The 17,751-nt window shown below is 46.7% G+C and overlaps 1 protein-coding gene across 1 annotated transcript in view; it reads right to left on the bottom strand.

The window, feature by feature from the left end:
- Nucleotides 1-14,444, bottom strand: part of MTAP (methylthioadenosine phosphorylase) — a 44,301-nt gene extending 29,857 nt beyond the window's left edge. Inside the window, exons 1-3 of the mRNA XM_047700928.1 lie at nucleotides 14,211-14,444; nucleotides 2,440-2,526; nucleotides 788-846 (exon numbers count right to left, since the gene is read on the bottom strand). Of these exons, the coding sequence (XP_047556884.1) occupies nucleotides 788-846; nucleotides 2,440-2,526; nucleotides 14,211-14,243 (179 nt within the window). The 5' untranslated portion in view covers nucleotides 14,244-14,444. The remainder of the gene's footprint in view (nucleotides 1-787; nucleotides 847-2,439; nucleotides 2,527-14,210) is intronic.
- Nucleotides 14,445-17,751: the final 3,307 nt, after the last annotated feature.

The raw sequence follows: 17,751 nt of genomic DNA, 5'->3' as shown, positions 1-17,751 counted from the left end.
TCAAAGTCACACCAGGGACCGTGGACAAGCCTACAGGAGCTGAAGGCCTCAGGCCTACAACTGTGAGGAACTGATTTCTGCCCACACAAGGGTAAGCCTGACTGAGAACCTGGGGCTCCAGAAGAGAACAAGTCCCTGAGGAAACCTTGCGTGAACTTGTGTAACCCTGAGCAGGGGACCTAGCTGAGGTCCTAGCCCACACTCCCCATGCTGAGAAAACGTGGGACACCGTGTTCAAAGCAGCTCAACCTGCGGTAATTTGTGCACAGCACGAGAAAATGGATACATGTCCAATTGCCAACTGTGAGATAAACATGATTTGCACCCCCCTCCCCCCGGTCATAGTGGAATGGCACTGGTCTTGTCAAGGATACAGAGTGTGGATACCACCGGGAACCCGCTCTCTGCAAACCTGTAGCTATTACCACACAAGGGGTTGTGAATAAAGCAGTATATCTTGTTAATTAGAAGAAAAATAATAAACAAGGGAAAGCACCTCTCCTCTCACAGTTAGAACTGAAACCAGAAGCTTCAATTTGGGTCAGACCCTTTCTATTGCCTCCGGATTAGTCCAACTGCTTTCCCAGGCTAAGGGGAGTGGGGTGAGCTCTCTGACCTCCAAAGTCACTATAATTTACCCCAAAACTGTAAGCAGTAAATAAAGGTGACAAGATGCTCTACGTCTAACAACCCTAAAAACTCAAGAGCACACCATCACTCTCTCCAGGATCTCAGTTAAATTTAAACCCTGTTAGTAGCAACATTCAAAAAGCTTAAAATATCTTACCTTGCAAGGAGGACGCAATCAACATTCTTGATCTTCCCCAAAATTAAGGCATCAGAAGGCTGAACGTAATGAAGAATGGTTACAATCCAATGACTTGAAAACATTCACATATAAACAATTTAAAAAACTGCCGTTTCAATCGTTGGGCCATAACAAGATCCACAGAAACATGGAAGATACACTTGAAAGAAGTAAGGGAGTCCAGATTTGACCGAAATAATCCCCCCATAAACACCGAGCCCTCTGCAGGCGTGGGGTTTACGGGAGCAGGAGGGGGCCTCAGGTGCGTGGGCAGGTACCACTTAGTAAGATCTATTTGTAGCAAGCACCCCGGGGGACTCTCGTGTCACGGTGGTCAAATACAGATGTGTCGAGGGTATCTGGCAGGTCTGAGAACAGGTGTGAGAGTGCAATGCAGTACGGAAGGAACTGTCACAGAATTTAAGAATTCAGCCGCAGAACCGCTTGCCATGTTCACCAAGTCTAAGGTGGCCATGGGATGACCTGAGGTAATGGAGGGGGAGGTCCTGAGAACTGGAGAGGGGTCAGAAAACACTAAGCCATGAGATGAGCTAAGGTGAGAGCAGGATGTAGAGAACATGAGGTCAGTCGAAGCCCTGGCTGGAAAGGAGGGCTGGGTGGGAACTGCCGGATACAGGGCTCCTCGGAGGAGGACCAGAACCACTGTGTCTGGAAGCAGCACTACGGAATGTGGAGAAGGCAGACATCTCATCCCAGCTGATGACACAGGAGCTGGGAGAAGCAGCAGCCCTCTTTTAATAGAAAAGGAAAAGTGTCTTATTTCCAGTTCGGTCACGCTATTGCTTTCTGGATTCTCAGGAAATCCCCCCACCCCCATCTCGGCCGCCCCTTGGGCCAGGACTTACTAAGAAAAGGCCACTTTGCATTATTTGTTCCTGCTTGCTGTATGTCTGCATAATTAATGTGGAAGACCTATAGGCCCCGAATTAGAAGCTAATTTGAATGCCAGTGATCTGAAGATGCACAGTTGCTATCTCAGAAAGGAGTCTCTGGCTTCTAGAGATAAAAACTGAGAAGTTATGTGTGCACGTTCTCAATCCTGTGAGGTCCCAGGCATTCTTAGGGACTCTGTCTCAGCTGGTAGAACCAATGACAGGACTGCTGGGCCCTCAGCAGAGTCCTGGGGCAGACAGTCCTGCACTGCCAAGACAAATATATATATATATTTGTATATTTACATTATTTTATTATATACATATATTTACATTTGTATATTTATATTACTTTATTATATACACATATAATGTATATAATATGTAATATAATATTACAAATGTATATTTGTATATTTACAAATATTTATTTACAAATAAATATATTTATATAAATATACTTATTTGTGTATATATATTTATATATATATAGAGAGAGAGAGAGAGAGAGAGAGAGATATTTTATTTATGTGTAAGAGAAAGAGAGAGGGCACTAGCAGGGAGAGTGGCAGGCTGAGGGAGAAGCAGGCTCCCCGATGAGCAAGAAGCCCCATGTGGGACTTTACCCCAGGACCCTGGGATCATGACCTGAGCCAAAGGCAGATGTTCAACCGACTGAACCAAACCAGCAAGAAGAAAGGGAAAAGCTGGCACATCACTAAATGGATGGATACTAACCTTGCCAAAGGGAGTATCCACGTATTTTTCAGTTCTTCCTTCTAAGATTTCTGGATCATCCAGGCCTGTTCCACCAATTATTCCAATCTGAAGGAGACAATAAAAAGACAACATATTTGGTCATTTTTCACTAGAAACAAAATCATTAATTCAAGCAAATTCATTTATTCACATACGTACACTCGTCTCCATTCCTGCTAAGCCCTAGTTGCTTTTTTTTTTTTTTAATTTGTTTCAGGGTATAATTTAGTGATTCATCAGTTGCATGTAACACCCAGTGGTCATTACATCAACCTGCCCTCCTTAGTAACCCTCACCCAGTTACCCCAGCCCCCTACCCCTCTCCCGAAACACTCAGTTTCCTAGAGTTCAGAGTCTCTCATGGTTTGCCTCCCTCTCTATTTTCATCTTATTTTGTTTTTCCTTCCCTTCCCCTATGTTCATCTCTTTTGTTTCTTAAATTCCACATATGAGTGAAATCATATGGTATTTGTCTTTCTCTGACTGACTTATCTCATTTAATGTAATACCCTCTAGGTCCATCCACGTCATTGCAAATGGCAAGATTTCCTGGGGTTTTTTGATGGCTGAGTAATATTTATTATCTGTTCATCTGTCAGTGGACATCTGGGCTCTTTTCATAGTTTGACTATTATGGACATTGCTGCTATAAACATTTGGGTGCACGTGGCCCTTCAGATCACTACATTTGTATCTTTAGGGTAAATACCCAGTAATGCGATTGCTGGGTCATAGGGTAGCTCTATTCTCAACTTTCTGAAGAACCTCCATACTGTTTTCCAGAGTAGCGGCACCAGCTTGCATTTCCACCAACAGGGTAGGAGGGTTCCTCTTTCTCTGCATCCTCACCAACATCTGTCCTTTCCTGACTGGCTAATTCTAGCCATTCTGACTGGTGTGAGGTGGTATCTCACTGTGGTTTTGATTTATATTTCCCTGAAGCGAAGTGATGTTGAACACTTTTTCATGTGTCTATTGGCCATTTGGATGTCTTCTTTGCAGAAATATCTGTTCATGTCTTCTTCTGTCCATTTCTTGACCGATTATTTTCTTTTTTTGGGTATTGCGTTTGGTAAGTTCTTTATAGATTTGGAAAATAGTCCTTTGTCTGATAAGACATTTGCAAATATCTTCTCCCATTCTGTAGGTTGCCTTTTAGTTTTGTTGACTGTTTCCTTTGCTGTGTAAAAGCTTTTTTTTTCTTTTAAAGATTTTATTTATTTATTTGATAGAGATCACAAGTCGGCAGAGAGGTAGGCAGAGAGAGAGGAGGAAACAGGCTCCCTGCTAAGCGGAGAGCCGGATGTGGGGCTCGATCCCAGGACCCTGGGATCATGACCTGAGCTGAAGGCAGAGGCTTTAACCCACTGAGCCACACAGGCACCCCTGTGTAAAAGCTTTTGATCTTGATGAAGTCCCAGTAATTCATTTTTACCCTTGCTTCCCTTGCCTTTGGCGGTTTCTAGGAAGAACTTGCTGCAGCATTGCTGCCAATGTTCTTCTCAAGGATTTTGATGGATTCCTGTCTCTCTTTGAGGTCTTTCATCCATTTTGAGTCTATTTTTGTGTGTGGTGTAAGGAAATGGTCCAGTTTCATTTTTCTGCATGTGGCTGTCCAATTTTCTCAACACCATTTATTGAAGAGACTGTCTTTTTTCCATTGGACATTCTTTCCTGCTTTGTCAAAGATTAGTTGACCATAGAGTTGGGGATCCATTTCTGGGCTCTCTATTCTGTTCTATTGATCAATGTGTCTGTGTTTGTGCCAGTACCATATTGTCTTGATGATAACAGCTTTGTAATAGAGCTTGAAGTCTGGAATGGTGATACTGCTCACTTTGGTTTCCTTTTCCAACATTCCTTTGGCTATTCAGGGTCTTTTCTGGTTCCATACAAATTTTAGGATTGTTTGTTCCAACTCTATGAAACATGCTGACAGTATTCTAATAGGGATTGCACTGAATATGTAGATTGCTTTGGGTAGTGTAGACATTTTAACAGTATTTGTTCTTCCATGAGCATGGAATATGTTTCCATTCTCAATTTCTTTCATGAGTCACATCCTTTACCTCTTTGGTTAGGTTTATTCCTAGGTATCTTATGGTTTTGGGTGCAATTGTAAATGGGATTGACTCCTTGATTTCTCTTTCTTCTGCCTGTTAGTGTATAGAAATGCGACTGACTTCTGTGCATTGATTTTATATCCTGACACTTTACTGAATTCCTGTTTGAGTTCTAGCAGTTTTAGGGTGGAATCTTTTGGGCTTTCTACATAGAGTGTCCTGGCGTCTGTGAAGAATTAGTATGGCTTCCTTACCAAATTGGATGCTCTTATTTTCTTTCTGTTGTTGGACTGCTGAGGCTAGAACTTACAGTGCTATGTTGAACAGCAGTGGTGATAGTGGATATCCCTGTCGTGTTCCTAACCTTAGGGGAAAAGCTCTCAGTTATTCCCCATTGAGGAGGATATTAGCTGTGGGGTTTTTGTAGATGGCTTCTGTGATACTGAGGTATGTTCTCTCTATCCCTACACTGCAGGGAGAGGGGGTTCCTGCCGGTTCTGCTCCTCTTGGGCGGCTGCTCGCAGAGCGGTGGCCTGATCCTGCCGTGGTTCTGTTTATTACAATCCCAAGCTGAGAGCCACTCCTGGGCTCTGATGGCAGCCGGCTTCCCCATTCTGATGCCTGGGAGCTCTGCTGCCCTCAGGCACCCCCAGTCTTCCTGTGACCCAGGAGATCCTGGGACCACACTGTCACCACCTAGGATTCCTCCCTGCTTTGCCACCTAAGTACCTTTCAGGCAGGAAGTCCCTTACCAGAACGGACTTCTGAAAGTTCCGATTTTTGTGCTCCGCTGCTCAATCACCTGCCAGTAGCCGGTTGACAGAGGCTCCCTCCGTGCCCCGCCCCCGTCGCATTTATCTTCCCTTATAACGCTCGGATTCCCATCTGTGCACCTCCTGTCTTGCAGAAAGTGGTCGCTTTTCTAGTTGCAGAGTCGCAGCTACTCTTTTCTTCGATCTCCAGCTGAGTTAGCAGGTGTTCAGCATGATGTGAGAGCTGTCTACCTGAACTCTTGGGGCCACACGAACTTGGGATCCCCTACTCCTCCACCATCTTAACTCCTCCCAGCCCCAGGCGTTTTTAAAAACTGCACATTACTGAAAAACAATCACCTATTCAATAAACATCTGAGGGCCCTCCATACTGCAGAATTAACCAAAGCAGGGGTCATGTTTTGCTCACCATACAAATAAATTAGCGCAGAAAGATTCTTTAGCTAGCTTAAGTTATAAAACCAAACCTAAAATACAGGCACGTGGTTGCAGATAGTACTTTCTAACCAATTTTATTTTCTCTACTAAATGGAACAAGGAATGTTCAAAAGACTTCCGGGACAGAAAATATTCTGTATACCCAGCTGGTCATGTGTCTTCCTCATTATAACATTTGATAAAGAAAGGAGAAAGATTTTCTTTCCTATGCCACTAAAATCAGAGTTGTAAGAGTTCACGGATAGAAGAGTCTGGAAGAGCATGGAAAGTTGGTCTCATGTATATTTATAAAATCAAACTATTCTTCCTATCTATGTAAATATAAATAAGTAATGCAGAGGCAGTTCTGAATTTTTTTTTAAGTTCAAGAGTTGTGTTGTATTTTCCAGAGATGAACTCATCAGCCCTTGTCTTCCGGGGGCTAATCCGAGTTACAGGAACCTGGTTCTGCAACTTCAGAGTTAATCTGATTTGGTGACTAAGAAACACAAACAAGAACAATTACAAAGACAGCTAAATATTAACTGAATGTTAACTAAAAAATTAAATGATGGAAATCATTAAGGCTTCTTTGAGCTGATACTTCCTAAAGGAAAATTAGTATTTAAACTATCAGTGACAGGTTAGAGAGAGGACACTTCCTTAGAAACCAAATGGAAAGTGACCTGAGCATTTTTTTTTCAAGGCAAAGCTTTAAATCTATTACCACTTGAGCAAAATTTCTACTCATGAAAGACAGCAACTCCTTGAGAAAAAATTCCAGGTTAAGAAGTCACTAACACCTGAATAATTTTTAGATCAGGTTATACAAGTTGATTTTATAGTATTATGAATGGCTACCTCTCTGCGCACCCCCCCCCATTTTCTGGAAACAAACAAAACAAACAAAAAACAGGAGGGACAATTTATTGAGATCTCACTGAAGAACTGCCAGTGACAGGATTCAGAACCTTAAAAGTGTCCCCACCACTTCCTAAAGTGACTAAACCAGTTTTTGAAGTTGGTGCCACCTTGTGGCATGTTGTTGAAACCACAGCAGGTTACACCCGGCCAACCCCACCTCTCTCCTACCTTGCCACCACAGATCATCCTAAGACCAGCCAATATGACGGCTTTTAATCCAACAGAAGTGTTCGTTTAAGTCAGTACACTTAAATCATGCCCATCCACTAGAAAAAAATTGTAAACTGGTTTTATACAATCCTAACCCTTCTCCCAGCTGCCTTCTCCAGTTTATCGTTCATCTCATACATCTCTGCACCATCACCGCAGGTCACAAAACCAAACTGCTGACTCTGAAATTATTCTCAGCCTAATATTGGGGGATTCTGTTGCTCTTGAAAACCTCTGCCTTTCCCCCCCCCCCCAAGGCTTTATTACCAATTGGACTTGGCTGTTTCTGCATGTGCCCTGGGCCATGGCATCTCACACTCTGGATTCAACATTGGACTCTCAGACCTGTACATACACAACAAAACTGACTCTGTTGAACCACCTCTCGGTTTGGGGCAAGCTAGCCCAGCACTGTAGCAGTATATTAAGAAGTGCCGACCAGGGGTCCTGCCCAAGTTCAGTGCCCTTGAGCCCACGGTCAGCAGCCACAAGCTTCAGTCACAGCACCTCAGCTGCATGACTGCGTTAGGTAGTTGGTAACTCAGCCCTTGAGAGGAACATGCACTGGGCATGAAAGCAAGAGCTGCTGCTGCGCCCCCCAGAGGCTGGGATGGGGTCTCTGGCACTGGAATTATCTGTAGGCGAGCATGTCCAGTCACCCAAATGACTCCAGAAAATCCTATCTTGCAAGGTACACAGGACAAGTGTAGCAACTGCATACTGCCACACGGGGAAACGGACCTCTATAACCAGTTTCCTGCAGCAGAGGGAGGCCATCCGTGTCAGGATGGGGCAATGTCGCCACCTGCTGGCTCCACAGCAAAGTACAACTAGGATGGAACTCCCAAGCACCCTGGCCTAATTATGTGTTACCCTGCAGCCTCTAAATGCAATAGCTGATCAGTACCTGCCTTGGTAATAAAGTCACTGTGTCTGAGTACTTAGATGTCCCAGGCACTGTGCTAAGTGCTCCAGCCACTTTACTTCATTTGATCTTCACAACCACCCTGTAAGATAAGCCCTCCAGTATTATACCCATTTTCCCAAAGACAAAGGAAAAGCATCAAATTAAGAAACTTGAAGAACAAATCATAAGAAGGGAAGCTGGAATAGGAACCCATGTCACACTCAACTGCTATGATGAACTCTCTCCAATATCCCCTTTATTACAAATAAATAATTTGTAATAAATAATAAAGGAGTCTTTTATTACATCACACCCCATTAGGAAAGTTTTACTCTCTCCATGTACTGAGGAAACATGCTCAGAGAGGTGAAGCTCTGGGCCAAGGTCACAGAGTGAGGGATCTAAGCAAACACCTCAAAAGAGAAGGGCCTCTTCATCGGTGACCTCATACACACTCGTGAAGCAACGACACGACCTTAACAGGACTCCTGGGACAGAAGCTTCAGCCCTTTAGTCCCGGTTATCCTAGACTGCCTAGAAATATATTGAGGACTGGGATGGAATTTCTGGTCCAATCCTGTCCAGCCAGGACTTCCTTACATGAGATAAAGTTCTGAAACAGAGAACCCCTGGTCAGTCACGGTCACTGTCAACTTCTAACAGCTAGTGGTTCATCCCACACTTTCTCCCTGACAGACCACTGAGTCAATTTCCTTTAAAAGAGAAAAGGGTTTGACTTCCTCCCTGAGAGTGCAAAAGCACTTTATCTAAATGTTGGCTTAACCTGGCCAGAATGGTTATGTCCAGCAAGGCTGAAAGGGCTCCTATGAACCCCTACCCTCTGTCTATTTCCCCTAGTACCTGGACCCAGGAGACCTCACATATCCCAATTGGTTTCAATAACCCCTCACCACCACTTTGAGGCCCGGATACACTACCTTAAAGAACCTAGCACTCCATGATGGCATTCTCAAAACACAGAAGCCCAAGCAGTTGAGGCTAGCTCATGCCAGGGAGGTGGGCTGCCTCTAAGGGCTTCACTCACAATGAGGCGCGAGGACTAGAGCTCAAGCTGGCGGCGATCCCTGAGCAATTCAGGCCTTCCGCTCTGGTGCACGGACATATCTGGCAAGCCAACAGACAAACGTTCTTCCTTCACTGAGCCAACCTGGCTTCAAAGCCTCCCAGGAGGACTTGTAAAATCCTGGAAGCCCAGCTGTGTGGGGAGAGACTGGCCAAATGTCTCAGTCTGGGTGGCCTGCTCCAAACCTGCAATACGGTCCACAGAGACTGCTGGTGGCTCCATCTCCGACAAGACACGCCTCTCTGTGAGCCGCCCCTGTAGGTGCTGCTTACGGGCTGCACCGTCCCCACCCCAAATCCTACGTTGAAGCCCCAACACCCAATACCTCAGAATGTAACGATTTTTAGAAAGAGGATCTTTGATAATTAAGGTTAAATGAACTCCCAAGGGAGAGCCCTAATCCACTCTGAATGGTGGCCCCTACCTTGATCTTGGCCCTCCCACCACCTCCAGGCTCCAGAGAAAGACATTTCTGTTGGTTAACCCACCCAGAGTGTGGTACTTTGTTTGTTAGCGTGGCTCTAGCACACTAACACAGGAATATGATATTCTGGTCAGAGAAAACCTTGGGGTCAGGACATCCATTGCTTTTACTTAACAGACCTCCCCTTGCAAAGTCAGGATGTTACTCTAATGGACACCCTCTTGAAGATATAGTTCGCCTCCTGAAATTGCCAGTTTTGGAGAAGGCTTTTCCTCAACACTTCCTGTATTCTGTAGAGAGCTCTCCACTTGCCAGACAGCAGAAATCTTCCCAGGGCTCCCCCTAGGGCAGCTCCTGGATCTGAGAGTCCCTTAGGGAGCTTTCCATACCAAAGCTCAGGTCCCAGAGACTCCATAAATTGGGCAGGGCAAGGTTTGTTTTCTTAAAGCTTCTTGGGTAGTTCAAACATGTTCCTGGCACTGAGTACCCTCACCCCAGGGCCTAGACCATGAACTTCCACTGTCTGGGCTAGCTGAGTATCACAGGCTAAAGAATGCTCCCAAGAGAGGTCCTGTCTGTGTCCTAATTCCCAGAACCTGCACGTGTTACCTTACCTGAGTAAGTCAAAGGTCTGGGGAGAGGGAGATCACCCTGGATTATCCGGGTGAGCCCTAAATGTAACTGTAAGTGTCCTTATAAGACAGTCACATAAGGAAGAAGGCAACATGATTTCTAGAAGCTGGAAAAGCAAAGAAACAGACTCTCCCTTGGATCTTCCAAGAGAAGGTGTCCAGCAGGGCTCATCCTGTAATTCTAACTTCAAGAACTGTGACAGAATATCTGGGCAGGCTTTTAAGCCACCCAGTCTGTGGTGACTGTTACAGCAGCCACAGAAATTCATATACCAAAAATCACCTTACAAGGTTGCTAAAAAATGCAGATGCCTGGGGTGCCTGGGTGGCTCAGTAGGTTAAGCATCTACCTTGGGCTCAGGTCAGGATCCCGAGGTCCTGGGATGGAGTCCTGTGCATTGGGCTCCTTGCTCAGCGGGGAGCCTGCTTCTCCCTCTGCCTCTGCAGCTTCCCCTGCTTGTGTGCTCTTTCTCTGGTACATAAATAAATAAATAATCTTTAAAAAATTTAAAAAAATAAAAATGCAGATGCCTCGCCCCTTCAAAGCTCTCTAGGTCGGCAGCGGTCACACTCTCACGGATATCTGAATGTACTGAGGCTCTTAAAACCCGGACTGCTGGGCTTCCCGCTCTGGTCCCCTGATTCGGCAGGATTGGGATGGAGCCTGAGAATGTGCATTTCTAACACATCCCCAGGTGGGTGCAGATGCATCACACACTTTGACAAATACTGCCTTAGATGCTTCTGAGACACAGATTAGAAGACCGCCATCACAATCCCAGTGAAGGATGAGGGTCCACTGCACACAAAAATTTCTATCTCCTGTTTGCTCATCTGTACTGAAAAGGTTAGGATTTTTCCTTACTCCATGGAATGGTGAGAATCAAGTGAAATAACACATGAGCATCTGTCAATGTTTCCGTCTATCCTCCCACCTCCAGCATAAACAAAATAAAAATAAAGATCCCTCCAGGCAACAACAGAAGGGCCCCTTGTCTCCTGCTCGTTCTCTGCTGCTCAGGACACACACCAGGCTGCTCTCACATCTCCTCACCAGGCAGTCTCTGTCTCAGGGATCTGGCCCAGGTCCCTCACCCGGGCGTGTACCGGCTCTCCTGGGAGTGTGTGGGAAACCATAGGGACATTTCTGGCTGCCATGAGGACCGGGGGAGGGCTACCGACACTTTGTGGGAAGGGGGGCAGGATGCACCACAGGTCCAGCAATGCTGTCCTGCCCAAAACGCCACCATGGCCCTAAGCATAAAAATGAAGCCTCGCTGGTCCTCTGGCTTCCAACTGGGACCAGTGGGTCAGCTGTCCCCTGGTTTCTGAGGGTCACTCAAGGTCTTCCTGCATGCAGGCCTTTGCCAGCCACTCTTAGACATCAAAAGGAGAGCTTAAAAGGCCCATTCACCCCAGCTTAGACGCCATGACTTATCTGTCTCTCAATACCATTTTGTTAATAGCCCACTACCCACTTCTGATGGGACTATCATATGTCCTCCTTGTTGTAACAACCATGATTAATAAGGCTTATGTTTAATCCCCCAGAGCAAAGGCTGGGCAGCTGCTTGGGAGAGCCACAGGCCACTGAAAGAGCCCTTCAGAATGTTCTGTCAGGGTTCCAAAGGCCTATTTGGCCCTCTGCATGGTCATGCAGACCACCTGCCCATGGCTAATGCTGGGGGACGCTGTCTCCCCGAGGTCCTCCCAGACAACAGCTGTCATTAACACCATGGGAGAGCATCCAGGGGGCACGGGGTGGGGGCGGGGAGGGGATGCTGCATGATCTCCCTATTCACACAATAAAACAGGGCCCAGAGACCTTATGTCCAATTTCAGAACTGCCTCATAGCATCTGGTCAGTGGAAGGCCAGGCTCTAGGCCCAATTTTGTCACTATCCAGGTCCAGCTGTGTTGTTCTGGACACCTCTGTCGACCTCTCCAGGCCTCAGCTTGATGTCTACGAAAAGGGGTTTGTGCAGCTATGTGGTCTTCAGAATGTTCCAGCTCTCCAGTCTATGATATGGGGACAGAGTATGGTTTTTATGACCCTGGTTTGCTCTGTGCACTAGCACCTGCTCTCCCCTGTATTGGATGTCCCCTCAGCAGTCTGGGGCATTCGGTGTTGCCATCGTGGAGCCATCACCTTTCTAAGCTCAAAGAGTAATCAGCAGGGGCACCTGGGTGGCTCAGTGGGTTAAGCCTCTGCCTTCAGCCTAGGTCATGATCTCAGGGTCCTGGGATTGAGCCCCACGTTGGGCTCTCTGTTCAGTGGGGAGCCTGCTTCCCCCCGTCTCTCTGCCTGCCTCTCTGCCTACTTGTGATCTCTGTCAAATAAATAAATAAAACCTTAAAAAAAAAAAAAAAGCAATCAGTAGGCAGGCCTAGCACTGTTTGTCCCTCTTAATTTTACACTCAGCAGCTCGCCAAGACCAAAAATATACGTCATTCAATATTTACAGCAGGGCCCTAATCAGCGCCCATTCTGCAGTTAAATGCACCGTGCTAATTTGCCCTGGAAGCTACGCGGCTGAAGAATGCCAAACAAGACTGAAGTGAGACCATGTTCAACATCATCCCTCTGTGAGCCAGGCAAACCATAAAAGACTCCTCTAACTCTAGGGAACGAACAAAGGGTCGCTGGAGGGGAGGCGGGTGGGGGATGGGGTAACTGGGTGATGGGCACTAAGGAGGGCATGGGATGCAATGAGCACTGGGTATTACATGCAAATGATAAATTGCTGAATTCTCTCTCTGAAACTAATACAGTATATGTTCATTAAATTGAATTTAAATTAAAAATTTTTGAAAAATCATCCCTCTCTGCTTTTAATGTCACTTTAAGCATATTCCTGCAAGGAAAAGGTGATCACCTCCTGCTTACCCATTGGAAGGGGCGGCCTAATAAGACCTATGACAAGAACAGCTGGAGAAAAGACAGGGAAAATTAATTTCTGCTTCCTCTCCCCCTTATAAGCACTGACATTTAGTAAGTTTCAGTCATGTAACAGATGGATCATTGTAACCAGCCCAGCAGACCCTGCAGGAAAATCCCCACTTAGAGAAGGACCCCTAAGCTGCACATAAGCATCATAACAGCGTTCTGCCTTGTTCTCTGTTACTGATAAGGGAGAGGTGTTCTGCCAGTATTTGCTAAATCCAAGATTCTTTTCCAAAATGGAAAAACGAATTTCATGTCTCTGAGTAAGAAAGCAACACTCTCCACCCTACCCCTACTCCTTGTAAGTGTCTCATTAAGAGCCACAAGAGCCTGATAAACTCATCATTCTGGCTGAATACACAGGGCAGAGATCTGCCTTCTCCCAGAGGAGATGAACACAGAGGCAGGAATCAGGAGCTGATTCATCAGGAAGAATGAAAAAGGATCTATCCCAGACATTTCTATCCCACCCACCAAGAAATTCGAAAGTCAAATTAACTGAGTTCTTGGCCAGTCAACAACCTGGAAGAGATCTTGAATTTTAGCATCAATTTTTCCATTGCACTGTAATACTACACACTGTCTCCCAAGACACCAACCAGGATGTAAGTGTTTAAAAGCCTCAGGGAAGCTCGCTGCACCCTTCAGAACTCGTGCACTACTCTGGCCAAAGCTCCCACCGAACAATGATGCCTTGTACAGAAACCTGTGCGATCTGAGGGCACAAGGAAACTGATCTCTAACTTTCAAGGTTGCAAACAATGCAGTTAAACCCAGAGGCCTCCAATCAGGGAGCGGCCCTGTGCTCCATTTCGGTGAGGTCCCAAAGTCTCAGAATTCCCCAAGCGTTGCGCTGCAGGGAAAACTTCAGGCCAGAAAAGCCCTACGTTGGAAGAATAAGAAAAAAGCCGGAAGCTTGCAAAAAAGCAAGCACCCAGTTCACGTGGGCTCAGCGAGCCGAGCCGGAGCGGAAGACTTGAGTCCCGCAGGCACGAGGAGTTGGTCTCAGCAGCTGCAGGCGACCACCCCGCGCGGGCCCCAGGAAAGGAGTGGTGCAGGGGAAGGCTGGGGCGGGGGGGCGGGCGCAGCCTCCGCCCACTGCTCTTCTCCAAAGGGGCTTGCCCATTCTCCGCGCGGCGCGGGTTCGCTGAGCCCAAGGTGGTGGTGATGGTGGGCGGTGGGGGGAGACTGCAAGCATTCTCTCTCCCCCAACTCCCGCCCCTGGGCAAGCGACCCCGGGGCCGGGCCCCAGACCCTGCCGCGGTGGTGGGGGCTCACAGGCCAGGCGCGTGGCCCTGGGGCGCGGTCCCCCGGGACGGGAGCGAGCGCACAGGGAAGGGCGGACCGCAGCCGCCCGATCGGCTCCTCTCACCTTCACTGCCGTGGGGGTGGCACCCGAGGCCATGTCTGCGTGGGGTGGCGGCTGCGGTGGCGGATTCGCGGGGCCCAGCAGCGGAGGAGGTTGGAGCGGCAGCGCGGGACTAAGCAGTGCAGAGTCCCGCGGATGGCCCTGGCTCCTCCTCTTCCTCCCCGGGACAGCTGGATTGGCTGCTAGCGTGGGATCGCCCCCGCCACCCCCTTCCTCAATTCGAGGTTCCCGCGTCCCGCCCCTTTTGCAGACCTTTCCGGTTCTCCGTGGTTTCTTTCTCCAGCTCGGTTCTAAGTAACGGGTTCACGACTAGGATAATGACGGAGACCTTTGGTTAGCCTTGGTGTTGGCCCACACTCTGTGCCTGTACTTGAGCCAGATCCGTTAACTTTTGCGCGATCCCTACGAGGAAGAGCGCCACCCCGCACTCTGCACACCGGTAGCTGCGTTCTCGGCCTCCCGGGGGAAATCAGGCCGGTCCGCGTTCCAGAAGTTCTCGCGGGAGGGAGACTCCTCCGGAGGGAACTGGCTGTGCGCCGACCTTCCTTCCAGCTGCTGACACCCGGCGGCCGCGCCTTGCTCTTCCCGCCACCGCCACCAGGGATTTGCTCCTGTCCTAATTCCTGGGGGACGGAGCAGAGATTGGGGTACCCCAGGCTCGGGAATGACAAAAAGGAAAGAAACAGAGTAACCTGCTACCGGGTAACCTTTCTGATGTGCTTATTCATCTTAAATTTGTGAGGAGGAGGCTTTTAAGAGGGTGAGACACTGCCAACCCCCAGTTTGGTTTGAGGCGGCCAAGGCCATCTTTAACCTCTCCCACCCCGGCGGATGTCCGGTACACCTAGATTCAAAATCCAGACGCGTGGGTTCATCGTTCCACACTCGTCATTCCGCCCCCCCCCCCCCCCCCCCCCCCCGGCTCCCGGAGCGCGCCGCACCAGCTCTCCACTTGGATAATCCCTTCTCAAAGTCCCCACCCCTTCCCTGCTGGGATAATCCAGTTCATCCTCCCTTGATGAATTAAGCTCTCCAAAACGAAATGCTGGATGGCAGTCGTGTTTTGAGACACAAAAATACTGCACGTTACCCGGGGGTAGGAGGATGGCTGTGGGAGCATATACTGCCCTCTTTCCATCCAGCAGCGAAACACGGACACAAGACACAAGCACAATTTCATTTAAAATATCACTGGGGGCGGGGGGCGCCCATACAACCTGTTTACCGAAATAGTAAAGACTTTCACTCCCTTGTTATATTTTGCTCTAGGTTTAACTTTTCTTACAGTGTAAAGTGTTTTTTTTTTTTAATTTCTCTTAAGTTATAAAATGAAATGGCTAAGGAATAGAAAGTAGAAGATTGGGGCGTTCTTTTGAAAGGGCAGAAGGCTGGAAGTCCCTCAAATGTGTTTTTTTAGGAGCCTTTCTGCTGATTGCTCTACTGGGGAGCAGGAAGCCCACTGATCAGCAGGTAACTATTGGGGGGACCTGATACCCTCGGGTTTACGGGGGCTTGGTAATTAGGAGTCCTTGATCAGTTTCTGTGCTTTGATGTGACCAGCAAGTCCAGTTTCTACTCAGTGTGGTGTCTCTGACAAACGTTTGACCCTGTAAACAGGTTAGATCCTGGAAACATTAGGAGACCCTCGGACAAGGAGGTGGAAACTCGGAAGGGGGTAAACTGGACTTCTGGACTTTTCTACTGTAACTTGCAGGTCTGCGCTCAATCATTTGCTCTTGAACATGTGATGTCTGTGAAGGGAAAATTGTCCCAAATCTGTTTTTTTTTTTTTAGGGATGTAATTAATAAGCCATTAATTAGGAATTCTAGACAAAATTTAAGCAATTTTCTAATCTCTTGTAAGAAACCAGGCACCCACCTACCAGCTGGTTGTCAGGCACTGTGTGTGTGTGTGTGTGTGTGTGTGTGCGCGCGCGCGACAGGTAATACAAGACAAATTCACCCACCTCCCAAGGGGACTCCTGCACTTTTCATCATTATGTATTATGAGAAAAAAAGCATGCAAATACTTAGGAGCATGGGACTGGCAAACCGCAGGTGATTTGAACTCACAACAGCCATTACAGTTTTTTTTATGATTTTATTTATTTATTTGAGAGTGAAAGTGAGAGAGAGTATGATAGTGGGGTGAGGAGCAGATGGAGAAGCAGACTCCCCGCTAAGCAGGGAGACCAACATAGGGCTGAATCCCAGGATCATGACTCTGGGATCATGACCTGAGCTGAAGACAGATGCTTAACCAACTGAGCCACCCATGCACCCCTACACGGTTCTTTTCATAAAAATTCATTTTAGAAGAATGTGTCAAAATAAGTTGTCAGAAAGTTAAAAACATAGTAAATAAATACAGAGTCAGCCTGTGTCAGAAGACGTACTTAACGGGGTGGCAAAGCTAATTCAAAGGAGGATGTAAGAAGCTGAAACAACAGAAAAGAGAATGTTAGAATAAGATGGCAAAATTAGATACAAAACTGATTTATGTTTTACAAAAAAATAAAACTGCAGCCTTTGGGGTTGCCTTGTCTACCAACAGATACCGTTTTCAGCTTTGAAAAAAAACGGTAATCAATCATAACAAATAGTAATTTGTCCAGAATCTGAACACTATTCAATAAGAAAAATAAAACAAAGTTATAGCCCTTAAGTTAGGGGTCTGCAAACCTTGTCCATTAAGAGGCAAAAATCAAGGAGTGTGTGATGCTTAAAAACGTAGACAAGGTCTAATTAAACGAACATAGCTATATTCTAATACAGCTTTATGGAAACTAAAATTTGAATTTTATATATTGTTTACATATGACAAAATATTATTCTTCTTTAGATTTTCCCCACAACCACTTATGATTGCAAACATCATTCTTAGTTTGAATCTATGCAGAAACAGAGAGCTGGTTTGGCTAAGGGTGAGGGCCATTGTTTGCTACCCACCCTGGAAGCAGATGACCCTTGGGCAGACGTGTTGGATAGGCCTTAATGTGTCTTTGAAAAGATAGAAAATAATCTTTTTGGCTTATTTCCCCGTTTTAGATAATTTCTCCTTAACAGGCCCTAGAATCAATGGAAGACAAAATTTGTAATTGTGGTCTCTTTTTGACCGGTGTGGGGAATTCTCAACAGGACAACAGGTATCTTAAGAGTCTGTCTATGAAAGTAACATCTTGCTCTGCCCTAATGTTCTTGCCCCATAAATTCCCTCTGTTCACCTGTACCCTTGTTTTTCTAAGATAATCCTAAAGGAATACCCAGGCCACTTCACAACAATTCTGATTGTGACACTGGACAGATATTTCAATAGCTTCTTCCTTTCTGGGTAGTCCCTCATGCACACCTCCCCAGCTTCTAGCTCCTAGCCAGCAACGTACTGAGATGGTGTTGCCCATAGATGTCCATACCACGTCTCGAGCAATGGTTCTTCACCATCCCGCGGTCACTTTGTAGGGGGAGATCCTCCACTAATTTGTGTCTTTAAATATGACTATTTTTTAAAGACTTTTTAAGGATTTTAAGCATCCCAGGATGACCA

Source organism: Lutra lutra, chromosome 13 (genome assembly GCF_902655055.1).
Source record: "Lutra lutra chromosome 13, mLutLut1.2, whole genome shotgun sequence".
In the NCBI taxonomy this organism is placed as follows: domain Eukaryota; kingdom Metazoa; phylum Chordata; class Mammalia; order Carnivora; family Mustelidae; genus Lutra; species Lutra lutra.
This window is presented reverse-complemented; position numbering and strand designations above follow the sequence as displayed.